Below are 26,794 nucleotides of genomic sequence, written 5' to 3' on the forward strand. Positions count from 1 at the left end.
CGGGACCGCTCCCCGCCCGCCCGGGCCCCTCGCCGCCCCCTCAGCGCTCCCGCGTCGCCGCCCGGCACCGCGCCCCGCCTCGCGCCCCAGCGCGCGCGACCGCCGCCGCCACGCGGAGAGAGCGCACCCGCCGCCCACGTGCCCCAGCCGCGGGAGGGAGGGGCTTCCCGGCCCCGCCCCTCCCGGGGCCCCGCCCCTCCCTGGCGGCGCCGCCGCATCGGGGCGGCCATTTTGTGGCGCTGCGCGGTCGGTGGCGCTGGGCTCGGCGCGGAGCGGGGCCCAGGGCGGTTCGGCTCCGTTCTAACCCTTTTTCCCGTACAGATCCCTCGGTAAGAGTGCGGCGGCGCCCGGGCGGGCCGGGCCGCCTGCCCTGCCCCGCGCTGCGGGCCCGCGGCGAGGCGAGGCGAGGGGAGGGAGGCCGGGCGCGGCGCGGCTGGCACGCGTCCCCGCGCACAAAGGGCCGGGCCGGGCCGGGCCGGGCGGCGCCTCCCGCGCTGCGGGCCCGGGGCGCCGAGCGGGGGCCGCTTCCGCCTCGCCGCGGCCTGGCGCGCTGAGGCCGGAGGGCCCGGGCCGCGGCCCGGCCCCCGCCCTCGCCCGCCCCCTCGCTCCCTCCCTCCCGCCGCGCCTCCGCCCGCGCTCGGCGGCTCGCGGAGCTGCGCGGCCGGCGCGGGCAGGTGAGTATGTGCGGGCCGAGCGCCGGTGCCGAGGGCCCGGCCGGCGGCAGGGGCGGCCGAGTGACCTTGCGGCGGAGCCGGGGCCCACGCCCGGGCCCGGGCCGGGTCCGAACGGCGGGGCTCGGCGGGTGGCGCCGCGGCGGTGTGGGGGTCGCGCAGGCCGGAAGCGTTGCCGCGCGGGCCGCGAGGTGCGGGGGAGCGGCGGGAGTTGCGCGCCCGGCGGGCGTGGCGGCGCGGTCCCGTTGTCGGCGCCTCGGCCCTTGGGCGCGGGAGGAAGCGGCGCGGGGCCGGGGCCGGTGCCGGCGGGGCTCGTCCTGGGGGTCCGCGGGGCGCCGGCGGCTGCTCCTCGCCCGGCCCCGGGAGACGACGCGGGGAGGAACCTCGCGTGGGGCAGGTCCCTGCCCCGCAGGGTGCTCGGCCGGGGCCGTAGGCGATGCCGTCGGCTGGGGGCTGCTGGCCTTTCTGCGTCCCCTGAAGTCTGGGGCACTTCTATGTCCCTTGCCCCTTCAAAATGTCTTTAAGGAACAGAAATAACGGCGGGTCCTGGCACTAACCTGAAAGCTGCTTCATGTCGTAGCTGCTTAATAGATGGAATTGGGAGACACCATGTTCTTTCTCCTGACAGACCTAGGTTCAGATGTGGCTTATTGCCACTGACGTGGATTATTGCACCAGTTGGCTTGGCACGCACGTGCAAACAGTAGCCATAGCAGGGCTTGGTTAATCGAAGCAGGTTGTCAGTAAAATTTTGGGAAACAGTTATATTTCCTTTACTTATTGAAAATCTTCTTGGTACCAGCGATGTTTCTGCGATCCCAGTCTATTGTTTCTAGCCTAAATGCTTGAAAATATATCAGGAGGGATATTTGAATGTTGATGAGCCCAAGCTGGATAAAGTAAATGTCCTGTTTCTGGGTACAGAATTTGGTATTGTATGCAGTAGGAGAATGAAACCAAATGTTAAGTACAGTGCTAATGACTTGAAGTAACCTTTTGTAGGTATCTGTACAGAAGCTTGTAATTGAGCATCTCTGTAGCAGAAGTGCTTTTGACCTGGGTTCATTTAATTTTCTATAATGAGCAAGGATCCTTTCACAGGACCAGTTTTCAAAAAAAGCCAAGTGAGCAGACTTGCAGTGAAGATCACTCATAGTATAAGTCTCTCTTTCATTTTTGTGTGACTCTTTTAATAGTTGTGGAATTGAAGATGGCTTAGATGAATACTCATTATTTGACCTAAGTCAGCTTGTGGAAGAGTTCAGTTTATAATCTTGCTGATAACTTTGTTGATGTCTCCTGAATGGAAATAAAATTTTACTTGAACAGTCTGAGAGTAAAATCTGCTTGCCTGCAATACAGAGTGAGTAATTAAGGTCAAATTGGGAATGAGGCTAGAATAGTAATTGCTCATAACAGTGCTGTCTTGACTGAAATGTAAGAAGCATGTAATTAATTCTTACCTTTAATTGGATAAGTTCTCTGAAGCGTTTTCTTTTGCTCTTGTAGTTCCTGCATAACCTAGGCAATGATATTGACCTGAATTCTCCCCCTTGGTCAGGAAAGGAGGGTGCAATCCCCAATTTAATTGTAGGGGATGAGGAATTCTCTGTAACTGCATATTTTATTTATAACTGTATCTCTAGAAGCTAGGTATTGTCTGTGGCTGTAATTTGTTAGACCTTGACAGGAGCTGACACTGTTGTTGTAGGAAAGCTGTCCTACCACTTGTCTCCTCATTTCTGCCCATATGGCACTGTCCTGCGCAGATGTGAGCACTTGTGCAACAGTGTTGTGAGCTGAGCTAAAGAATGTACACGAGGGGGAGGATTTATTGTTCAGCCCTGCAAGTGGTTGTCATCAGTATTTAAACTGCATTCTTGATGGTTGCCTAATTGTGTGGGTGCAGTGTTTTTTTTAAGTTAAAGAAAAAAAAAAGTTGCATATACTTTGGACTTAACGGTGCATCATATTGAGAAGTTTTGTGAAGTTCTCATAAGAAGTCTTGTGTAAGTTCGTTCAACAGTTGAACAAGTCTACTCTTTTTTGCTTCAGTTTTTTCCTTATCATCTTCATACTTCTGTTCCTTGCTTGCCTACAGGTTTATTTTGACTTCTTGTCCTTCCTGTAGGAAAAGACTTCTTTCAGGTAAGAAATAGTGATGTGGAGCTCTTGGTTTGTCCTTGCTGTCAAAATGCCAATAGCTACGTGGCCTATATATTTCCAAAAACCTTTTGGAACTGGTGACTTTTCAGTTTTTTTTGTGGATGCAAGCACCAGACTTAAGTGATCATGCGCATACGGGTGTGTAATGTGTCCATGCTGACTGACTGCAGATGTGTGTGGCAGAAGATAATGCATGCTGGAATATAATTACTTCTTTTTGAGGCTTGTTAGTTTGTTGACATGTCTTTGTGTGGTTTTACTGGGCTTGAGTACTTTCGGCCAGCCTTGTTTCAGTATAGCCAGCTGCAGTCTGCCTTCCCCCCCCCCTTTCCCTTCAGGTAGGAGCGCTGTTTCAGGTAGGTTTATGAAATCGGTTAAAAAGAGAGATAACTGTCTCCATCTGTGTCTTCTAGGTAGCCTGTATTGAAAGAAAGAGGGGAAGCTCTACTGCTTGGTGTGGGGTGGTTTGGTTTTGGTTTTTTTTTTTTTTTCCCCAGTATGAAGTGAGCACCAAAGAGCTTTCCTGATCTTGTTGCCGATGTTAAAATACTAGTTTCAAAACAGACTTCTTTTTCTGCTACTTATACTCAACACTTCTTTCCCAAGGAAATGGAGAATATCCTCCTGTTCCACAGAGTGCTTGAGTCAGGAAACTATCTTGAACACGTCTAGTACTCCCAGGTGTAGAACTGAGCATCCTTAGCCTAAACCTGATGGCACAAAGATAGTGCCATTGATAGAGTTTAAGAGTTAGGGTTTTTAGTTAGTCTTAAAGCTTAAAGGTTTCTGTTATCATAGCAGAGGTTGTGAGTATACCAGGCTTTAATTGCTTCTTCACTATAATGCAGGTTGCTAATGGCTTTTTTTGTTATGTGATCCCCTGTATGTATATCACTCCTTCGCCTAAATTTCAGCTCTGTCTTCTCAGTATTGCCGTCATCAGTCTTGCAAAAAATGCACTGCTTTTTTGTTTTGTTTTTCCTGCTGTCCTTTCATCTCTAAACTGGGGGACAAGTCTACAAGCAGCCTTGAAGTGCACCCCTTTCTTTCCTTCTTGTAATAAAACGGGGGAGTCAAATCCTTCTTACAGTGTGGCACATAAACAGATGATTTGTCTGCTTAATGCATTATCTTAAATGAAGACATAATTTTTCATCAAAGCTCATGGCAGTGTAACTTGCAAGATTTCCCTTTATTTGACTGTCATGAAAATACCTTCTTCTTTATCAAGAAGTAGGGTAGATTTGGTCCTGTCCAGTCGGGAAGCAATTGAATAATGAAACTGAGAATGCCATGTCTAAGTGTCAGAATGCTATGCATTGACTGGTTGGAAATAGTGCCCTATGGGATTTTCAGTGGCCAATATTGCAGGTGCTATAAATTATCTGTGAAAAATGTTTCTCAATTTTTTTATGAATGTGTTCACAGGTAGACTTCTTCTAAGAGTCAGAAGCCCAAGTCCAGTTACTGCTGCAGGTATTGTTACCAGATCATTTTTGTGCTTTCCTACTGGCTCCTTCCATTTTTGGTCATTATCTTTTCCTCTGATAGCTGAAATACATATTGGTGCTCACTGATAAGAAAAATTTTAGGTTCAGCAATCCCCTGTAAGTGTATAGTGTGCTGCTGGAACACCCAGAGCAACCTCAAAGCCAGGGGCAGGACATCTGGTTAAAACTGAGGAATTAATTGGGCAGCTTACTGACCAACACATATTCTTAAGTGTTAAATTTCTATCTCAAATGTGGACTTCTCTAGAATACCAAGGTGTTGCTTTCAGAAGGGATGTACATGGTAATACTTCAGAGCCACTTAATGCTTAAATGTTTGTACTGACTTTAAAACATTGGCATTGAGTGCAAAATGATATTAGACTCAGTAATCTAGGTGGTGTAACCAAGCAGACAATTCGTAGGCAAATGGAAGTCATGTTCTCGGACCCTGCCCATCTCTTAAAGGTATGTTCTTTTAAGAAGAAACCTGTTGTCTTTGCAAAATGGTGAAATTGTCATATGAGGTTTTGATCCCACCTGTGGTTCCTTTCCTCATCTGTTGTGCAAGGCCACTCTCCGACAGTTAGCACCTTGTCCAGGGTTGTTCAATAGGTTCAACCTTAGGCTGCTGCAACACCACCCTAAACCAAATATTTAAATATAGTCCCACTGTAAGTGAGTTTGTCCAAGGAGTTCTGTGGGTTTTTTGTTGCTTTTGCTTCTGAGGGAGTATAGAATGGCAATGAGAATCAGTCTACTTTTTTCCTTTTCCTGATTTCATTTTTATTTGACAAAGGCACTGTGAGCCCATAGGTACCCATTAGGCAGGGCAAAAGTATCTTTTTGAGGACAGTTACACTCAGTGCATTCAGCAGCATGAGGTGGTTTTATACAGCTTCAGTTCAGGTAGAAAAACAGGAGAGATTGCATTGGGGTGCCCAATCTGCAAGCTATAGATTAGGCTTCTCGGAACAATTCACATGTCTGCAGCTTGTTTCTGCCACTCCTCCTCCAGTCTGGAGAAGACTTGCATGTATTGACATGAACTGGATTTGTGGATGAAGAAACTGTTCTGGAGAAACTCTTTTAGTTTATTTCTCTTATGACCAAAAGGCAGATCCCTCTGCCATGTGATGAATGTAGTTTATCCAACTGAAGATGTCTTCGTTGACAGGAGAGGGCTGCATTTGGTCATCTTGGTTTGTGTTTGTTCATGTGGCTATACATGCATGGATTGATGTGGTGAATTCTCATGATTTGGAGATTGTGCTTCCATAAGAAACAACGCAGCTTGCTTGAGCCGTCTGCAGGTCTTTTAGTTGTTAAACATTTGAACTCTTAATTTCCTTGAAAGAATTCTTGCAGTCTGATATATATTAATTTGCACCTTAAAATATCCTTCATGCTAAATTTATTCTTTCTTAACTAAGAAGATCTAAGACCATAGAGATGTTTATAGTCTTAAGTTGCTACAAGCTTTTTCAGTGAAAGAAGTGTTTCATGTAATTCTTTTTTTCCTTGATTCGTTAGGCTGCTTTTTTTCATGACAGTTGGAATTATTTCTAAATGCAAGAAGGTTGGGTTTTTTTCCTGTTTCTCTGGATAGTTTAAAAAATATTTTTAGATATCCAGAAAGCATCAGTCTTACCATGATGTATCTTGAAAAGTCATGTGTCCTGGTTTTGGCTGGGATAGAGTTAGTTTTCTTCTTAGTAGCTGGTATAGCGCTGTGTTTTGGATTTAGTATGAGAATAATGTTGATAACACACTGATGTTTTAGTTGTTGCTAAGTAGTGCTTACACCAGTCAAGGACTTTTCAGCTTCCCATGCTCTGCGTGGCGCACAAGAAGCTGGGAGGGGGCACAGCCAGGAGAGCTGACCCAGACTGGCCGCAGGGTTATTCCATACCATATGACGTCATGCTCAGTATATAACTGGGGCGAGTTGGCCGGGGGGGAAGGGATTGCTGCTCGGGAACAGGCTGGGCATCAGTCAGGGGGTGGTGAGCAATTGTGTCGTGTATCACTTGCTTTGTATATTCTTTTATCGTTATTATTATTTCTTCTTCCTCTGCTGTCCTATTAAACTGTCTTTATCTCAACCCATGGGTTTTAGTTTTTTTCCCCAATTATCTGCCTCATCCCACTGGGTGGGGAGGGGCAGGGAGCGACCGGCTGCGTGATGCTCAGTTGCCGACTGGGGTTAAAACACACCACCGTGCTTGTTAAATAAGAGTATATCTGTAATTTGAGCTTGTTAAAGGCTTGTATCTGACCTAGGATTTTGGTTGTTTTTTTAAAATAACCTGTACTGAAAGATGACTTGTTAAAGTTTAACCACCATGGTATTGCAGCAGAGATCCACCAGTATGAGTAGGAATTATATGTTACATCTGAAGTGATGACTTCAGTTGTGCGAATCCTGGTCATACTTCTCATACTCGGTATTTCAGAATTTTTAGGTACTGTCCTCAAAGTTTAAGATTGCTTGGGCGGTAGGAGTATAATTGATGCAGTGATATTTGTGGGGGTTTCTCAGTAGTAGTTCTCATTAAACTCCTGGGAGGAAAAGAGGGTGTTAGATTTGGGTCAGATTGGTGTGTTTAAGTATCTTTGAATGTTTCAGATACATTTGCTTAAAAGTCTTATCTGCCAAGTAGCAGTTAGATGTGTTAGATGAAGTGGGAGAGCAGTTAAGAATTTCTGCAGCTTGGAATAATAGAGAAAGGGAAAGCAAAAAAAAAAGGGGGGGGGGCAAATGAGATAAAGGAGAGCAGGGACATCCAACAGTAGGAACTCTTGTTTTCATACTTAGCAATCCATTGGAAGAGATGGTGAACTCATTATTATAATCTGTGCTGGATCTTTACCCTGTCATTTTGCTTAGAATCATAATTCTCAATGTACAAGATAAAACTGACCATAGGCTATAATTTCCTTTAAGTGCAACTTGGCCCATAGGGTGGATTTAGCATGTTGGTGATCTAGTCTTCAAATGTCTGCAGACAGTACCTTGAATTTTGAGTTACTTGCATATACAAGGTTTGGTAATTACACTGTCCGCTTGATTAGTTAACGGGGTTATTCTGAAATATCTGGTGCACCAAAGTAGAAATAACGATAAAGTTACTGGTGGCTTCTGTTTGGCAAAGGATAAATAAATGATGGAGAAATTTGATGTGGATATGCAGAGGGAGTATTTGTGTGTCTGTGTGGATCTCTTAAGTTTCTCTCTAATTTAGATCACAGCATCCTGCTGACCCTCTGTATTGAAATACTTTCAGATTAAATTAACGTTCTAGAAGTGTTACTCTATGATTGGGATATTGTTGGCTGTAGAGAAAATATTTTTTGGAACTCTAAACTACTTTTAGTCTCAGAATTCACATGACTTATGTTTTTCCTTCCCTATAGTTGTACAGCAGTGTTCGGAATGTTTGCAGCCGTATAAGCAACGAGTTTCTTCTTGGTGAGTATAAGCATGGATCCTTGGTTTTGTTAATTGTATCTCTTCTTTAAGTTTTTCAAGTTTTGCTTTAAAATTCAGGTTTTTCTTAATTCTTGCAGAGGCACTGTAGATAAGAGTATAAAGATTTAGAGAAATATTAAAACAAAGACTGCATGTTTTCCGTTGGAGGAAAAAAATGGCAGTTTCATTAAAGTAGATTTTCTTGAATGTTACTTTATTTAGGAAAAACCTGCTTTATTTCATGTAACTGGAACCCTTTTCCCAAATCTTTTTGCTTGTTCAGTGTTTAAGAGTGTTTGTCTCTTACCTTTAGTGTGTTACAGGAAAAAAGGGGAAACTAGAACAGCTAAATGAGAGATGATCAAATGACTGAAAAGAATTCTTTTCAGTAATGAGTATTTATTTCTTTAATTGCACTTGGTAATTCAAATAGGTTTTATTATAGAAAAATATTTTTTCTGTTCTGTTGAATTGCCCATGTTCATAATTTCTACTTCCATGTTGGTCTGTCCCAGTCTCTTCACCAGTTTGAATTGACAGCACAGTAACATGGGATGTTGTTGAGAGGATGAAAATGACATTCGTGATGTCCTCTAACCTTAGGGAGAGTGTGAGGATCTTGATCTAGGGAGGGTAACTTATGTTCGCTGACAACTTTTTACTTCTGTCACAGAGTACTTTGAGGAGTCTTCGTTTCTGCCTGAAGAGGAGAGCAAATGTAGATTTTCACTGCTGTCAGTTTTGTTAGTCTGCTTGTATAAACTAGAGGAAAAATAGGAGGCTGAAATAAACCACTAAGTCTTATGCTCTGTGGGAATTTTTCAGTGTTGAGAAATTAGCTGTACAGTATTGTTGTTATGGAACTTGTAGGTATCAGTTCAGGATCCAATTTCAGTGTTGTGTTGCTCAGTCAAAGAGTTTGCCTGTGTAGTTGTTGATTGAATCCAGGAAACTTTTAAAGCAAGAAGTGAATACTGATGAAGATCTAGTTGAGAATCCTACACGGTGCAAATAAGAACTGCATGTAGTCCAATGTCTTGTTTGAAATGTGTCTTTTGGATAGAAAAAGGGAGGTGATACAGTATTCCTTGGAATTTGTTGAAATGTCTAGTGGTCTTCATGTCCAGTTTGAATCTTTCCTGTTTCTGCTCCTGTTGCGTTAAAAAAAACCAACCAACCAAACTTGACTGAAGATCTGAAGCATTGTGTTCTGAAATACCAGTGCCAAGGTCATCTTCTGAAACTTAACGTTTGTGTCCTCAAACTCGCTCATTTTGCTATGAAATGGTATGCATAAGCAAAACATGAGGCAGGAGGATAGGGATCCTTAGATGAATAGCTAGTACAGAAACTGTTTCTGGGTTAATACTTTAACAGGTGTGGTTTTTTTTTTCTGTTTTTATATGTAGGGTAAAATACAGTGAAGCATACCGCATAATAGCCCCACTGCGGTAGGCAAAACCTGGTAGCAGACTTTTGTTGTCTGCAGGCAATAAAAGTTTGTTGTAATCAGCTTCCCAAGTCAGCACCAAAACAGTTTTTAAAAGCAGTGTTTAAATGTTTGTGAGACTTGTACTTAGTCTTCATAAGATGCCATTAGGATTGTATAATATAAATGGTGTCTGTAAATACTGTTCTGCAGTCTGATATAGCCATTACCTTTTCTCATCTGCAGGTGTGTGGTTTCAGCACAGCATGGCTGTGGTCATCCACTTGCAAGGTCTTCCGATTGTGGTGGGGACCATGGACTTCTCTGGATTGACCATTCCTGATGGGGGCATGCGTATTGTAGGGGGTGAACTGGGTGAGGCTTTCATTGTTTTACCACTGATGAAGATGCGAGGCTTGGTATCATGTATGCAGATGGTATTAGTAAAAGGTCAAAACTAACTGTTGTAGAGCAATAAAAACCTTATGTGCAAAATGGGATTGGACTTAGTGCTTGGCTGTTTCAAAATGGGCATGTAGATATGATAGCAGTTTTGGAACGCTGTCTGGTGCTGGAGTGAATGGCAGAGTCAGCTTAGGCTTTGTGGAATTGACTGTAAATCTGTTTTGGCATAGAAACTGCTGATACTGCTATAGACGAAGGAAACAAAACAAGCTTGTGTCTTGTTGCTTATGTGGGAACTACATTTCAAATCTTGGGGCTGCCTTTAGTATCCCAGTTCAGTTACACCTGCACTGCATCTCCAACGAACACAGGACAATCTCTTGCTAGTTGCTTTTACTCCCTGGTTTTGCCAGTGCTTTTTATTAACCCACTGTCTGTCCTACCTACCATGTAGTCCTACTGAATCACCAGTGATGTAGAATGCCTTGTGGGAATTGGACAGCAAGCTTACCATCCAGAATAAAACTTAATACTACTTTGCATTGAAAATTTATATTTATGCAAACTGTCAAAGTTTACCGTGCTCCTTTATCAAGCCAGAAAACTATGTTTTTTCATGGAGTTCCTTTTTTATTTTTTTTCTATTGTGCTCTGATAGGGGGCAAGGGGGAAATCCCTGAGTTTGGCACAGATACGCTAAAGAAAGAAGGAGTTAAGAGGCTGAATTGTGCGAGTGAATTGCCTTTCTTCTGAGCTGCTTATGAAGTCCTGAATTGAGACAGTACTAAGTTTGGAAGTGGGACTGATTCAAAGGCAGGGTTTTTGGTGTGATAGTACGTAGGAAATGGTTTAATCGTACTTACCAGTGATTTGGAAAACAGGGTTTGCAAAGGTAGGTGAGGTTTTGAAAAAGGCTGCAGTGGTTCTGCAGTTTCCAGAGAGAAAACAATATAGGCTGTTGTTAGTGAAAGAGCAAGTTTGCCGTAACTGCTTGGTTTTGCTCTACATGATAAGACAAAAGATTTCTCCAGTTGCCAGAGAAACCCTCTTCTGTTGGAACTTAGTAATGTGCCAGGTTTAGGGCTCAGCACTGAGAGAGCTTAAAACTGAAGACACTAAGAACAACTACCAGTGTGGGTATACAGGACCTGCACTGCTAGCAGAGCAGAAAGCTTGTTTTAAAAGACAGAAATCATGATCCCTCAAGGGATCAGTATTAATGTAAGTGTATTCTCCTCTGCGTTGCCCTGATATAAATGTGCCTTCCTGCTTGCTACCTGTAAGGATTTGAATAGTTGAATAGTCTTTACATTGCCTCATGGTGACTTTTATGGGGAGTAAAAGGCTCTCCCTTTAAAAGAACAGATATATGTACTTTCAGTGATGTAGCTTTAGAAATATTTTCTGTTGGAAGTAGTGACTTGTCTAAATCCTGTAGTATTTGTTCCTGAAACAAGTCTAATCCTCATAGTGGAATAGGAATTTTTGGAGAAAAGCTGTACAGCTTTGGTGGTAGGCCTAGTAACTACCCCTTGTTTTAATCGTGGTCTTGAACACTTGAGAAAAATGGATGCCCAGAGTTACCAAAGTGAAAAGCCTGCTCGTGTCTTGGTTTAGTTACCAAGTTGGTACAAATTCATTTTCTGATGAAGAAAATTTTAGAAGAGATATTCTGGTGAAGTGTTATTTCCGAGTTGTAGCTGTGACTGTGTCTGCTTAGTCTGGGGTTGTTTGTTAACAGACTGTTTTGATGTAGTTCAAGGTTTTTTAAGTAGTCCTTGCAGGAGAGGGCAGAGGCTGAAACATAAAATCTCAAAGCAGAGGCAGGCCCCTGCGCTCAGTGCTTTCTTCCTGAGAAACAAAGTTCTCCATATGGTCACCGTCATGCTGGTGAAATGTGGGTGGGCTTTAGTGTTGCCTGTTGGCCTTGTTTGTGAAAAGCTATGTGATGGCTCCCAGTGAAGGTCATATTGCATGGTTTCAGCCTTGCTCTAAGGCTGTATGTTTGAGGGTAAAATTGTTGAGATCCTCTATTGAATAATTTGTCTTGTGTGATGTTCTACCAAGTATGTATCTGCTTGAGGAAGCTGTTCCTGGAATTAGCTGCAAATGAAAAAGCCTGCTTTGCAAGGCATGCTGAGCATAGGGACTGCTGGATCAAGTGAAATCCAGTTGCGGGATGTGAGAGAGAACCCAAAGCAGCCCAAGTTTCATAACTTGGGAGGGGAGAGGAAGGAAGACTTTGGGGGAGGAGGCAGTGAATTGAGACTTTTACCCATACAATTTCTCATCTCTTTCAACTTTCTGATCAGCTGCCTTGTAACACGCTGGCTGAGTCACTGAGGTGGAGTATGTGTGTGCTCTGACAGATGCTGGTGTTCAGCTGACTCTAGCTGTAAAGTGGACTGAGTGCAGATTTTTCACAGAATCTGCAGCCTCTGTAAATATGATTAAATGCCTTCTGCTGTTTTTTCCGATTTCCTTTTAGTTGTGACGCTAGTAGGTTTTTAATATTTGACTGAAAGGTAAGGCCTTCCTCACCAAAAGTGATGTTGATTTATAGAAGCCCTATTGTATGAGATCCTGTTACTGAAGTGAGGAGGTATGTATGTTCCTCTTCCAGCCTTGTGTAGGTGAGCTGAAATGACTCCCATTCTTCAGGATTGCAGCTATTACTGAAGGGGACCACTGCAGAGAGCTTCAATAATGTACTTCTAGTACTTTTAAGAGTATGTTGTCTTTGTGTGTCCCTACTTAGTGAAAAGAAAAATAAGTTTACTGGGACGAGAGTCATCTTACAGCTGTAATTTCTTCTACAGGTATTAAGCAAAATATGTGTCTGCTCCACATTTGGAGGCATGGAATTCTATTGCTAGTGTGAGAAAGTGGTATTTTATTGATGTAAATCTGCAGAGAAAATAGTGGATGTTTGAGGTGTGGGTGGATAAACTGTTTAAAAAAGACAATGTAGCTTTGAACTTGCTTCTTGGATTTCCAGTTGTGTTTTTTTTTTCTTAATTCTTAATGTTTCTTTTTCATCAGAACATAAAACCCCAAGTTTCCTAACTTTTCGTTAATTTCCTTCCGCCTCTCCTTTCTCAATTGAAAGTTATGGAGGTGGTAGGTAAATCCACCAACCCCCCCCCCCCCCCAAGCTCTAGCCATGTTAAAGACAGTCATCCTGGACTGATTCAGGTCCATGCTGGGCAAACTCACAGTTTGGTATCAGATATTCTAGAAAAGTAACTTGCAATGTTTCTCGGTTCCTAGGTGGCTAAAATATTTTTTTCTTTTGGTGTGAATCACTGTGTTGTGAATTGAGCTTACAGGCAATAACGTATTTTTTTCCCATACCATTGCAGGCTGCTTTAACATTAGTGAAGATAAGTCTAAAAGCAGTGCTTTAGAGGAAGACAGCAAATCATCTTCTGGTAGAGAAGTTTCTTTGCAATGTGGTTATGATACTTGAGGTGGTTGGGGGTGCCTCCATGGCCAGCCCTTGGAAAATGGCCTGGTTTAAAAAGTGTGTTGATGGAGTAGCTTTTCTCTGCAATAGAAGCTTTGACTTTCCTAAAATCTTTGATTTCTGAACCACACTTGAACTTAGAGTAGTTCTTCATAAAATAATGTTAATCCTTTTATAGGTGCAGCTCAGTTGATACTATTCTTGTAGTGTGACACTAGAAGGTTTTTTGATTTAACTCATATCCATTTTATACATCTTTAATTGAATCTTCAAGATACAGCCTTACTCTAAGGAGGACAGTATTCAATAAAACTTACTTGTATTTTTGGATCTTGTGAGCTTGGATCATAATTTCTATCTATAATTGTGGGAAATGACTCACAAAAACTTGGGAAAAATAGCTCCTGATCAGGCTTTCCACTAAATGTACCTTGAGAGAAACTACTTGCGCAAGAGTTCTTAAACCTTTATATTATCTGTTGGAAACATGTCTTAATGAAGACTCTTTATTTTCTGGTTAAAATGGTGGAGAAGTGGGAAGAAAGCAATGCAAGTATGCAAGCAGCATAGATAGTCTTCTAAAATTGGTTAAAGAAATTACATATTTCTAATGTCTTTGAACTCTGTTGCATTTGTGGTGATGAGGTGACATAGTGTTCTTGAGTGTTTCACTTAACATGGTAGCTGTTGCAAGATTGTTATTCTGTTTGTTTTTGCCTACTTCCTGTTTACTGGATTCCTTGTTTTCATCAAAACCGGGAGGGGGGAGAGAATATCATGAAACTTCTATCCCAGTTGTGAATAAACATTGGGTTGCAAAGTTCTTAATTGACCTGGAACTTGGACCGATGGACAAAGGTTGAGCTTCAGCCTTTCATGGTCCAGTAGCTACCATTTTGAACACATTTTTGGAATGATTCTGCACACTGTCACTTGGGAACCTTTGTTTAAGAGATAATTGCCCCCACTACTTTCTGCAAACAAAAAATAGAGGTCCCTTAACATCTAGCTTTTGGGGATTATGGTGCATAAGCTTATTTTGTGTATGTCTTGATTAGTGATTGATATTTAATTGCATTTTTCAGGGGAATAAAATCAGCAGTGTTGATATTACAAAATGACAAAACATCCTCCGAATAGAAGAGGGATCAACTTTGAGGTGGGAGCCCAGTTGGAAGCCCGTGACAGATTAAAAAACTGGTATTTTTTTTAAAACCATTCATATTATATTAACTCTAAGTCTTTAATATCTTAAACATTTTGTATTGGTACAGTATTTAGAGTCCTGGTTGTTGGTTTGTAGGAAAGTAGTTAATTTATAAAAGTTTATATACCAGTGGTTGAAATGGGCGATAGATGCTGGTATGTTGTGCTGGCCCTTAAAAAGAAGTGTACTGGTGCTATCTGTGTCTGGGAAATAGGACTACGCATAAATCTAGTGGGACTTCAGACTCGGGTACTCCTGAATTCATATTTTAAATTCTGTGTTATACACAGATTGCAGAGCAGACATTATGAAGAGATAAATCCTTTGCTGTACGGAATACCCAAGGTAGTTCCTCACTACTTCCTTTCCCATTGCTGTAGTGAATTCATAGGCTTTAAAATCTGATTGAAATTGTTATGACCTGTGCTCATGTGAGGGTGGTCAGCTTTACAATTAAAAGAACTGGGTGGGGAAATGCATTCCACACTAAGAAGTCTGCTCTGGAACCTGTCTTGCAGACTTCAGTTGTGAGGAAGAACACTTTTTTTGACTAACCACTGCAGCAGGAAGGGGAAAAAGGGCCTAAAACTTACTTGGGCTAACTTTGAGTCTTCTAAGTCTGTTTGTTTTAGGAAGTCAGCTCAAAAATTAGCATTTAATAATGCTTAGTGAATGAGGCATACAAGAAAATTGCTGGAGACAAAGACGACTTAAATACAGGAATTAATTTTGTTTTGCTAGTTCCTTAAGATATCTCCTCTCTCCTGAAGTCAGCTATAGTTGACTTTTGTTTAAGAGTCTATGTGGGTTAGACATGACCTGTTCTTTAGGCTCTGTAACCTGCTGGCAGGTTAAGTGTGCAGAAGTCGCAGTGTTGAAAACCATCTGGACATCCCAGAAGGATGGAGCGCTGCTTTAGACACAGGGGACTTGTTCCAGAACATCTTGGTTGCATGTAGAGTATTTCTCTGCTTTCCAGGTACAAGGGGATTGGAATTGTGAAAATGAGTAAACATAGCTCTTCATGGAAAGAACATGAAGTACAAACATTAAATCATACTTGCATGTTGTGTTGGCTTTCCTGTGTAACCAAGAGTTGCATAGGTAGGACTTCAGTCTGAATCTGCATGCGTCTTTTGTATTCTTGAGCTTTATTTGTACCGCAAGAAAATAGTTACACCTACAAAAATGAGATTCTTAGCCTTTCTGTAATGTAGGCTTATTAAAGATGCGGTTTAGTATAGACTGTGTTCAAGTAAGGCTAATAACTGATGTCCATGACTGCTATCCTTCTGACATGTTTGGACAACAACAGTGTCTCAAAGTATGGCAGTACACAGCTCTTACATGGGAAAACTTTTTGGGGGAAATTCAACACCTTCTATACTTTTCACATATCCCTTGGCTTAAATTTGAATTTTGGATATGCTGCATGTCCAAAAACAAGCCACGTTGTTTGGTTTTTAAAAACACTTGATCTTGAATGACCTGTCTTGTGCCCAGCGTTTTGCAGCTCTTTGATCTCACAACTTAGTTATTAACTCTCCAGTTCTGAAAGCTTTCTTTTGCTTGCTAAGCTTTTGAAACCTGGGTCAGAAAGTCCATGTTTCCTTGACTGGTGATCATAGAATCATAGAATGGTTTGGGTTGGAAGGGACCTTTAAAGCTCATCCAGTCCAACCCCGCCCTGCAATGAGCAGGGACATCTTCAACTAGATCAGGTTGCTCAGAGCCCTGTCCAGCCTGACCTTGAATGTTTCCAGGGTTGGGGCTTCTACAGCCTCTCTGGGCAACCTGATCTGTGTGTATTTCTCTTTTCAGGCTTTGTGAACTGAAATTTGTAAGAGCTGGGGGCTTATTTTCTCTTAGCAATATCAGTGGTGACAGGCTGACACAGCTTCCCAGGTGCGGATGTGTAGAGGACAGCAGACTTCTTTTTTTCCCCTGCTACTTTCACCTCCGGCTGTGTGAACAGGACCACTCTATGGCGTGGTTACAATGCACTCCTTTTACGTGGATACAAAACTTTCCATTTGCTGATACTTGCTAGTACCAGTGCTAGACCTTCAGAGGTCCAAGCTTTTCTTGTGTGTACTTTTGTTGCTATGTTGACACTTAAACATAGGCAGAAGTCTCAGGTTTGATTGGAAGGCTGGCTTTGATTTCTGTGCTCAGTACCAAACACCAGTTAATTCATGGGCCAGTATCGCTTCCAAAGCACTACTGCCATTTGAGAAAGTATTTCATCTTGGAGCCCTATTTACCTGCCTTTCATGGGAGTGGCTTGTCCCCTGAGATGCTACTTTAGGACTTTCAGGGGGTTTGGATGTGATGCCAACCCTACTGAAAAGGAAAAAAAATTTTGTATGCCAGCAAAGTAGTCAGTGCAGATTCTGCTCCTTGCCAAGGTGCAAAGTGAATTTTGCGTCCTTAGAGCTCTTATCAAAGGTTGCTTTGTACCTGGAATCATAATGTATCGGAAGTGCACTTCAATTCCTGGTGCAGTTGTCTGTCACCTCCTAGACTCAAACTCCAGGGAATACAGTGAGTACTTTTGGTACTTGAGTTAGTTCTTAGGGCTTAGTTGATGCATCAAAGCTGTCGTGAAGGCTTGTGGCAGTGTCTGTTGACCTCAGGGCACTAAAGGTGGAGAGCTCTGACCATCAGGCAGTGCCTCTGTGCATGCTGAAAGGTCTCTTGGTACACCGTGCTGGAGTTCAGAGGATGGATTAGTGGGACTGCTTCAGTAGTGCAGTCCTAAATGGAGAGATCCCAGAGGGGCTAGCTGTAATGATGCACGTGCACACGCTGTACTGGCTGAATTGAGTTCTTGAAACTTTTTGCATTGGATTATTTAAACTCTTCAGTGCTGGCTAGCTGCAGACATCCTTTCTTATTGAAAAGAGGATGTCTCTGCACTGGACGCCTGCAGTAGGCAAATGATGACACCTCTTGTGTTACTTTGTTGAAAGACAGCTCTTTCAAGTTCTTCTGTCTGTTGTGCAAATAAAATGGATATGAAGAGACTTTTGATTCTGGTTGAGGCTCTTGAGTATTGAGAAGATTAGTATTGTTAGAGTATTTATTGTGCTACCCTGTTAAGGCAGAGGTTGTCAGACCCATGAATTTAATTGCTCATGCTGTCAGGACTTTGTCTCAGTACTGAAAAGATGAAATCCCACAGCTATCGTCCTTCATAGTACTGGTTCTCCTAGATGCTTCCTTTCCTCTCGGCATTGCTTTGACTGCAGTAAGCTTGTCCCTTCTTAGCTCTGTCTACAATAAACCCATTTTCATATTGCTTGTTGTGCTCTGACAGCAGTAGTCTGAAGTTGCCAGTCATTGCTAACCCCTGTCTGTTGAGAGTTATGCTGTTCGAGCTTTTGATTGTCACTTGGGTTCTTATCAAAACTAATGTCAGCAGTTTGGGCATCTTGGAGGTTTTTCTTACTGTTTAGCCAGTGCATAAGGCCTTGAAAGGTACAAGCTCATTGTTCCTTTTGAATTGAGCTGGAAAACGACTTGTTTTGGCCTCCCGATATATTGCGAGAAGTTGCGTCTGATTTCAGCTTGTTTTTCGCAGTGAGTTATATAAATATTCAAATAGGTGCCAGTTGGGGATTTCTTACCCAGGATCAGTTAGCTGTCTTGAAGACCCATGGAGTCAGCTAAATGCTTCCTTTGTGGTTTGGGGGAGAATGTGTTGGACCACGTCTGGACCCATGGCATCTGTACTCTTTTTTTCAGGCCTTAACTAGGCTTCAGCTATTCACCTTTCACTTTTTTCATCCTCCCATAGTATGTTTTCTTGGTAAAAAAGTCTGAATTTCTTAAGTTACCTCTACCCCTTGGCATGTTCATAGGCTTTTTGGTGTATGTGTGTGGATATACTGTATTACTCTCTTCTCCATAGATCTGTGAGGATTTGTGCCTCCTGATGTGGCATGCTTGCTCAACACTTTGAAAGCTAGGGGACAAATGTTGGAGGAAGGAAGCTTGCACTGTCAATGTGTGGAGCTCAGAGCTGTTGAGAAGCTATGAACATTTCGAAGTTGCCAGTGCTGTGTTTTGCATTTGAAAGGAAGGTGGAATCAGGGCTGTTCGTGGGTAGATGTAGCACAGCTTCTGATAGGTTTACTGTTCCAGTCAAGAGCACTGAACGTATGTTTGCTCACGCTGGTTGCTTCAGAAAAAGGTTTGGTTTTGCAGCATGTTATCCAGGAACTGGCTGAGAGCTCCAGTTTACCTATGCTGGCTCTCAACCAGACTGAAATTTGGTCTCATTGTCAGGTATGTTTTTGCTGTTCTTTATGATAAATGAGCATCTCTCCCCCATCAGGGAGTCTTTAGAGGGTGAGGGGGGATAGGTGCAGATGATACTGATGCATGGTTCTGGGATGATGGTTCTTCTGGTGGAGAAGGTTCCTCCTTTCACTGGGTATGAAGCAGGGAACGGTTTTGCATCATAGAGTTAGTTGGCTCTTGTCACTTGGGCTTGTCTCTCCCCAGTGGGAGAAAGTTAGTGGATTGAGTGCATTTACCGGAGATGGTTATCTGCATGGACTGGATTGTTAGCTCAATGTTGAACAGCTACTCTGTCATTTCTATCAGCTTCCCTCTTGATCTTTGAGAATCTGGACAAGCCCTAGGCCCATTGCAGTCCTGATGGCAAAAGCATCCTTCTGGCTAGTCTCTTGTTGAGAGGACCTGGGAATTCCTACCCCTGTTTTTGCTGCACTTTGCAGGGAGCTGGATACTGATTTTTGTCATTACCTGTACTTAGCGATAGGCAGTTGCTGAGATATCTAAGAATAAACTACGTTTAATAGGAGTATGTTTATATGTGGAAAGACTCTGAATATTCCCCCCTCATGAACCTGTGCAGGGCAGTGTTTGGGGTTACTGAAATATGAAATATGTTGACTGTCACACAAATTAAATTACTTCCTTCCTAGGAAGCTGGTAACCAGTTATAGATGTCCCTGCCATAAGTATCTCCTATTTGTCTTCCTCTCCTCCACAGCTTTTGCTACATGTGTTTTGACAATATATTGGGATGAACTAATGGCATAGCTTGAGGCATGTGGCATTGAGTGTTAGGCAGGGCCTTAGTCTGGTTGCAGTGTAAGTCTCCAGTGTGGCCTACTTGTAGCTCTTCTTGAACAAGTCATGGCTAGATGTGTCTGAGATCTGCTGAAGAATTTGAGTTGTAGGTCGCTTTTCATCTGTGTAGGATTGTAGAATGGTAGTCTGTTGCATTTAAGTCTTAATTCTGATATGTCTGGGTTTTATTTTTAGCATCAGGCTTGATGCTTTTGAGATGCCATTTCTTTCTACCCCTTGTTCTGTCTTCTTAAGTGTGATTTGTCAGGTAAAGAATACTTGTGAATTTGGTTGTTTTTTTTTCTTCAGCCCTTTGTTCAAGAATTCGGTGGGGCCTTGCCTTTCTTCCACAAGTAACTGAAAACACCGACAAGAGATTTTTCTCCTGGTGCTATTATTGTGGAGAGGAAAACATCAATACTTGGGATGTTATCTTCAGTTGGGATAGTGAAATATGCTATGATTCCGAAATACTTACTGAAGTTACAATTACCAATGCAATTAAAGAAATGCATAGTTTATAAGGTCTTCCTGATTAGAAACAACTGGATTTGACTGTTCTCAGATACCTATACTTCTAGTACACTGAGAGATTTTTATTTAAAAGTCCCAGGACTTTGCAGATTAAATTTAACTTTGAGAATCTAAAACTTAAGTTAGGCTGCTAGACTTTTGCTGTTACCCTGGGAAGATGATTTGTGATGCCTGTTGATGGGTATGTCTGAGAGAAGTGAGTGTATTGCCCTCCAGGTGTTACTCTTGGTAAGAGGGAGGTGAAGCTATCATTTTTGTGTGTATGTGAAATTTCTAGATGTAGTGAAGGTTTTTCTGACTTCTTGATCTCTAGTTATATTTTTTTTCCAGCCTGGACTAAGAACTCCTTAGTTGTCTCCTCTTCCTGCAGCCAATGCTTGCCTTTGCTGTTCGGTTTTGGGATTCATCCTGCGCTGAGCTCTTAGTCATTTTGTAGCATCTTTATTGCTTATAAAAATGATACATCGATAAGATTGTAGAAACTAAAGGTTGTTATGTATAGTAACTCGGCTCCCCATCACACCTGATCAAGCAGATCTTCAGGTGTTGATCATGCAGAAGGCTCCATTTGTGTAATGTTTTGTACTGTAGTTAAGTGTCTGAGACAGCTTACCTTATTCTTCATTGAAATATTTTAATCTACCTTTTGACCAGGTATCCAGCTCACATTGAAGAAATTGATTATGAAGAAGGAAAAGTACTTATCCATTTCAAACGCTGGAACCATAGATATGATGAATGGTTTTGTTGGGACAGTCCTTATTTGCGTCCCTTAGAGAAGATACAGTTAAGAAAAGAAGGATTACATGAGGAAGAAGGTTGTGCAGTAAGTAGAAAATAGAGGACATTTGAGTACGTAACAGTTTAATGTGCAGTTGTATGAATTATGACTGTTAAAATGCTTCACTGTTGCTGTGTTGCCTGCTGTATAAGTTTTTTAGGATTTGTTTTAAATATTGGAAACTAATAATTTTGATGTTTTAATGAAGTTGTATGTTTCAGTAATTCTCAGATGAAAACACTCTTAACTATCTTGTAGGGATTTCATATAAATGATCAGGTACTGGCATGCTGGTCTGACTGTCGCTTCTATCCAGCCAAAGTTACTTCTGTTAACAAAGATGGTAAGGAGTCACTATTGGTTTTGTCATGCTTGTTAGTAACACATTTCTAATTGTATTCTAACCTTTTTGCTTAGGTGGAGAGAGAGTACAGCAGACAGAAAACAACTGTGAAAAGTTTTATTTTCAATTACATGTTTTAGTCTGCCATCAACTTTTTTAACCTAATCTCTTATGCTTTTCATGAGATAAAAGAAATTTCTGCTGGGATATGCAGTCAGTTTGCTTTAAGTATATGTTTGGGGAAAATTGTTTAAGTTTATTGTCAAGAGATGTATGTAACTGCAGTAAAACTAGTGTCAGAGCTGCAAAAACCCTTAACAAATGGGAGGAATGTGAAAGCACAGCCATGCTTTTCCTTTTTGAATATCAGTAAGTAACCATGAAGGACTTGTTCTTGTGCTGTGCTTTCTTTAGATTGACTAGATGTTGTAAGATCAAGGAAAAAAAGTCTGTGTAATTATCTGTTGGAGTATTCCGCCAAAAATATTTTGGGGTTTTGTGAGGAAAGTATATCTAAGGAGCAACTCTAAGCTTAGATATGCACCTTTATGCTTATCATAATTAGTTTTGGTAACTTCACTGTTTCTCCCTTACCTGGCCGGTGATAAGACCTCTGCTGTTGAAGTGTCTAACAACTCAGATGAGGCAGCTTGTATCTAGACCTAAATATGCAGCTAGAGTATTGGAGCTGTTAGCAGATGCTCTGTTAAAGAACTTCTGATCTTTAAACTCCTATACTTTATTTTCAAATTTTAGGTACATACACTGTGAAGTTTTATGATGGTGTAGTTCAGACTGTCAAAAACATTCATGTCAAAGCTTTTTCCAAAGATCAGGTAAGTACTCTGTGCTACTAGTGTATTCTAAAATTAACAGTTCAGGTGGCTAGATTTGATGAACTATAAAATATGAAATGAATGAAACATCTCTATTGCCAACATACAATACAACTGAAATAAAATCCATTAAAATTAAAAGGTTATGCAAATCTTCATGGTATGATTTGCAGAGCTCTCAGGTTCATGTTCTCATGAATGCACTTCTTGAACTAAAGACATCATAGGCATATAAATAAAACAGTTTTCTAAAAATCATTGGAAGATTCAGAATGTACGCTAAAGCTAGTGGTAGGTTATTGAAACACACTTTGGTTTCACCTGTTTGAGATTAGTTTAAATATATGCATCTTAGAAATTAAGGGATGGGAACTATGGAGTGGACAGTGTTGTGGTTTAACCCCAGCCAGCAACAATGCACCACACAGCCGCTCACTCCCTCCCTCCCAGTGGGGTGGGGGAGAGAATTGGAAGGGTGAAAGTCAGAAAACTCCTGGGCTGAGATAAGAACAGTTTAATTGAAGTAAAATGAAATAGAATGATAGTAGTAGTAGTAGTAATAATAATATAATACAATAATAATATACAAAGCAAGTGATACACGACACAATTGCTCACCACCCCCTGACTGATGCCCAGCCTGTTCCCGAGCAGCAATCCCTTCCCCCCCGGCCAACTCGCCCCAGTTATATACTGAGCATGACGTCATATGGTATGGAATAACCCTGCGGCCAGTCTGGGTCAGCTCTCCTGGCTGTGCCCCCTCCCAGCTTCTTGTGCGCCACGCAGAGCATGGGAAGCTGAAAAGTCCTTGACTGGTGTAAGCACTACTTAGCAACAACTAAAACATCAGTGTGTTATCAACATTATTCTCATACTAAATCCAAAACACAGCGCTATACCAGCTACTAAGAAGAAAACTAACTCTATCCCAGCCAAAACCAGGACAGACAAACTATTCTTTCCCAAAGTAACTACTTGATTGTCTTGAGACTTTTAAGGAAGCTGTCTAGTAATCTTTCACCTCACAACTTTGAGAAGATAAACGTTTTTACTAAACCACATTCTGCTTCTATGGTTTAGCTATTCTACCAACCCTTCACCTATTCAGTGCTGTGGGTTCAACCTTCAGCTCGTGACAGAAAGTAGTAGTGAGCCATTCTAAAAAAAAAAAAAAAAAAAAGCTTTTGTCCTGGTCATGGTGAGAAGGAAGAATTGCTTCTTTGTACTTCAGTTTTCATGTGTGAGAACTTTTTAGGAAAGACTGACAAGTTCTAGTCCTGTGTAACTTGGTTAAAACTTCTTAAGTACCTGCTTCAGAATAATTTTCATTATAGGAATGGTTTTAAGTTTGAGATCTTGGCGCACATTCCTGTGTGGTAGCTGTAGCTTGTGGTTTTAGTCATGCCTTCTGCTTTTAGTTTTCTGGAACTTGAAGTTTGAACAAAGAAATTTAATCCCTCCCCCACAACGGAAGTCTTAAATACAGATTCCAATAATGAATATTAACAGCTAGAATTTAAATCTGTCGCTGTTGTGAAGAGGTGTGCCGTTCCTTGGAGGTCTCCAGATTTGTGTGTCTGCCGGGCTGGGAGGGAAGGCTATTTCAGATTTGCCACAAAGGGCTCTTAATAGCTTTCAAATGGTAATAATTGTGCCTGGTTGAAGGTTGACTAATACAAGGGAACTACCTAAAGAATTTTCATTGCCATAAGAAATATTTCTACCATATTTAACCTTAAATACATAAAGTTGAACAATCTTAAGAAATATTCTGCATAAGAAAGGCACAGTGTTTTGTCTCTCCCCTGTCCTTTAGGGAGTTTCATGTTTCCACATAGCTTTGGGTAGGTTTTGAAAGGAGTTTTTCTCCCTTTAACCACTGCCTGGGAAGATTTGTCTTGACCCAGGGGATGACATACGCTATAACATCTTGTTCTGTCCTTTAGCATAAAAAAGCATAAGGCAAGAACTTCCTAATGAGCTCTGCTTACACAATCAGAAGTAAAGGTTTAAAAAAAAAACAAAAACAAAAAAAACCAAACTTGAGCCACTGGAGAGCTCAAGATTCACTCGTGAATTTAAGTTACTTAAGGTGTGGATTCAGATACAGCACTAATGTAGCAGCATGCTGGCAGCAGAAGGAAAGTGCCTTGTTCCTGTTCATCAGTAGGAGAGACTGTAGCCATAAAGACACACGTGGCTCATATCTTAGCTGCTTTTAAAAACAAAACAAAACCCCAAAAAACCAAACAAAAACCAAAAAGCAGTAAAAAAACCCAACACCACCAAAAAAAAGGCAGCCCAAAACCCACCTGATTTCTGAAGGGAGCAACGTAAGCTGCTCATATTTTCTTTAATGGCAGTTTACTCTGTCCCCGTGTGGAGGGTGTAACATGCTATATTGAACAATGATGATGAAGTGCTAATGACCTGCACAGTGTGAATGTACTTATGCGAGGACACACAGCTTTTAAGAGTTCAGTAACATCAAGAGGTAATTCAGACATACTGTATTTATGGTTCAGTTTCTTGAGAATAATTTGATTAAGATATTCATGTGTGTTCCAGTACTATATACTTGATTCAAATGGCATGGTTCTGTGAGCAGCACAGCTGATGAAACCTAATGTCTGAGGGTTGTTTCTTGAGGATTTTTTTACTAATATTTGAGTTTCCACTGAAGCTTCTCCCATAGCTGTGGCATTTAAGGAATTTACAGAAGCCAAATTTTTATGATGTCTGGTAAAAGTGGTGCTCACACACCTAAGAAGGTGAAAGACTTTCTTCCCTTTTGCCCAGCTGTTTTCATGAAATACATAGCAATTTGATCTCACATTTTTAAAAAGTGATTTTATTTTTTTTTTTACCACCAAGTGTGGTTGAAATAATATCATAGAGGATGGAGCAGATTGTAATAAAATGGTCAGTGTACATCAAGATTATTTCTTAGGACTGTGGTCTGAAAATGGCAATCTTAAAAGGTATCAGTTCATGTAAGCCACATATAGATAGGAAGATTGGGGTGGGAAGAGGCAAGATGTAGTGTAGTACAAGGAGATACAGAGTCTTAAGTGTATTCTCAGAATTTTGTATAACTTGGATCAGCTGTTCTGCTTTTTTTCCCCAAAGAGGTCTCGAGGTATTTAGTCTTTCTCGTCCTCTGATCCCTGTTCAAAGTTCAAGCTTGTTGTGCCTTGCAGAGCTACAGCTGGAGATGTGTATGGTTGCTCTTTAATGCTTCAAGTTATTAGGCAACAGGAAGAGGGAAGCTAGTTCAACTAAAGGCAGTGTTGACACATGACCAAATATAAATTATTAATCCAGATGCGAAGTTAGGAGGTTTCCGTTTCATCAGAGCAGCGAAGTTCTCGGACAGCCTGTAGCAGGACCATTGGAAGGGGGGAAAAAACCAAAACTGGCATCCTTCCAGGTGGTGTTAATATGAAACTTGATCACAAAATGGAAAAGACATTGAGTAGCAGTGACTTGTTGATGTAGGGGTGTTCTTCCTGGTTTGATGTTGTTATATAAGAACTATGGGGAAATGAGATTACAGTTGAATATTGTATCAGTAGTTTGCTGTCTAAGGACTATTAAGGATTTTCATGTCCTCTCATGCTGAACACAAATTACAGAAAGACAAAGTTCAGAGTTTTGGTTTGAAATTTAAATGTGTACGTTTTAACATCACGTGGTTCCTGATGATGTTGGTGATTGCAGTTGCTTTGCATAACTCTTTACTTAGCATGTTTCAGTAGTAGTGATAATTACAAGCTAAATACTGGTCTTATTTTGAACAAGATACTTTTGTGAAAGGAAGAGTTCTTGCATGCCAGTGGTTGAGCTGTTTGCCCTTTTCTATGCCCTTGACTCCCACTTTTTCTTCAGTATGCCAAGTAGTCTTTTAGTAGTACTGCAGAAGCTAGTACAGACCTAACCTGCTCATGAGAACGAAGAAATGGCGAATCTCTTACACCATTGAGTTGTGAAAAGAGTGAATCTGTTGCACCATTCTGTTGAAGCTGCATGGGTCCTTGAACAGTTCAAGTGCCTCTAAGTTTTAATCTGTGGGTTGCAATAGAGTATATGCTTTTATCCTTTGAAAAATTGGACAAGGATGCAAGTCTGCTAAATACAAAGGTGGGGGAGGACTTTTGGATTGCAATAAGTTAATTTTTGTATGTCATTCTCTTTATTCTAGAATATTGTGGGTAATGCTAAGCCTAAGGAAAGAGGTAATGAAATTCCGTCATCTCCTGAAAAGCGGGAGAAATTTAAAGAACAGAGGAAAGCAACAGGTAGTGCAAAGAAAGACAAGGATGAAAAGACATTAAAGACTGAGAAAAGAGTTAAGCAACCTGATAAAGAAGGAAAATTGATAGTCATCTCAGAAAAAGGCAAGGTCTCAGAAAAGAATATATCTAAGAATGGAAAAGAAGATAAAGAGAATATATCAGAGAATGATATGGAATATTCAGTAGATAAACAAATTGAGAAGAAACCCGAGAATGACAAAGTAAAGAGTCCACAGGAAAACGCAAAAGAAACTAAACGAAAACGTGGAAGACCGCCGATAACACCTCCAACGGGTATGTAGCTAAACTTAAATGTTTAGGCCATATATCAGAACCCTCCTAAACTTACATAAAGGAATGAAAAGTATCTTCCTCTTTCACAGCCTAAGTCTCTAGAAACTTCTTAAAAATTTTATATTCCATCTTTGTTCCGGCTTGGTTAGGACAGCTGAGAGCATACTGGTTAATCAGGTTTGGAGCTTCAGTGATTTGGTCAGAGATCAGATTTAGGCAAGTAATCTTCATATATTATAAAACATGTCTGCAGTAGGATTAAATGCTAATATGTAGACTTTGGAAAGCCAGGTGATACT

General features: G+C 41.5%; 1 protein-coding gene across 10 annotated transcripts in view; it reads left to right on the forward strand.

Moving 5' to 3' along the window:
- The first annotated feature begins 203 nt into the window (after positions 1-203).
- Positions 204-26,794, forward strand: part of PHF20 (PHD finger protein 20) — a 73,450-nt gene continuing 46,859 nt past the window's right edge. For 4 of the 10 annotated variants that reach the window (XM_087749748.1, XM_087749755.1, XM_087749756.1 and 1 more), the window contains exons 1-10: positions 204-329; positions 2,773-2,819; positions 4,266-4,313; positions 7,745-7,799; positions 9,475-9,603; positions 14,185-14,299; positions 20,598-20,769; positions 20,983-21,067; positions 21,824-21,903; positions 26,108-26,495. In XM_087749748.1, the coding sequence (XP_087605874.1) occupies positions 14,217-14,299; positions 20,598-20,769; positions 20,983-21,067; positions 21,824-21,903; positions 26,108-26,495 (808 nt within the window). In that variant the 5' untranslated portion in view covers positions 204-329; positions 2,773-2,819; positions 4,266-4,313; ... (1 more) ...; positions 9,475-9,603; positions 14,185-14,216. The remainder of the gene's footprint in view (positions 330-2,772; positions 2,820-4,265; positions 4,314-7,744; positions 7,800-9,474; positions 9,604-14,184; positions 14,300-20,597; positions 20,770-20,982; positions 21,068-21,823; positions 21,904-26,107; positions 26,496-26,794) is intronic. The other 6 variants (XM_087749751.1, XM_087749749.1, XM_087749750.1 and 3 more) reach the window with 6 other exon arrangements.

Source organism: Nipponia nippon, unplaced genomic scaffold, assembly GCF_047370975.1.
Source record: "Nipponia nippon isolate SJK-2023a ecotype South Korea unplaced genomic scaffold, ASM4737097v1 scaffold_13, whole genome shotgun sequence".
Lineage (NCBI taxonomy): Eukaryota > Metazoa > Chordata > Aves > Pelecaniformes > Threskiornithidae > Nipponia > Nipponia nippon.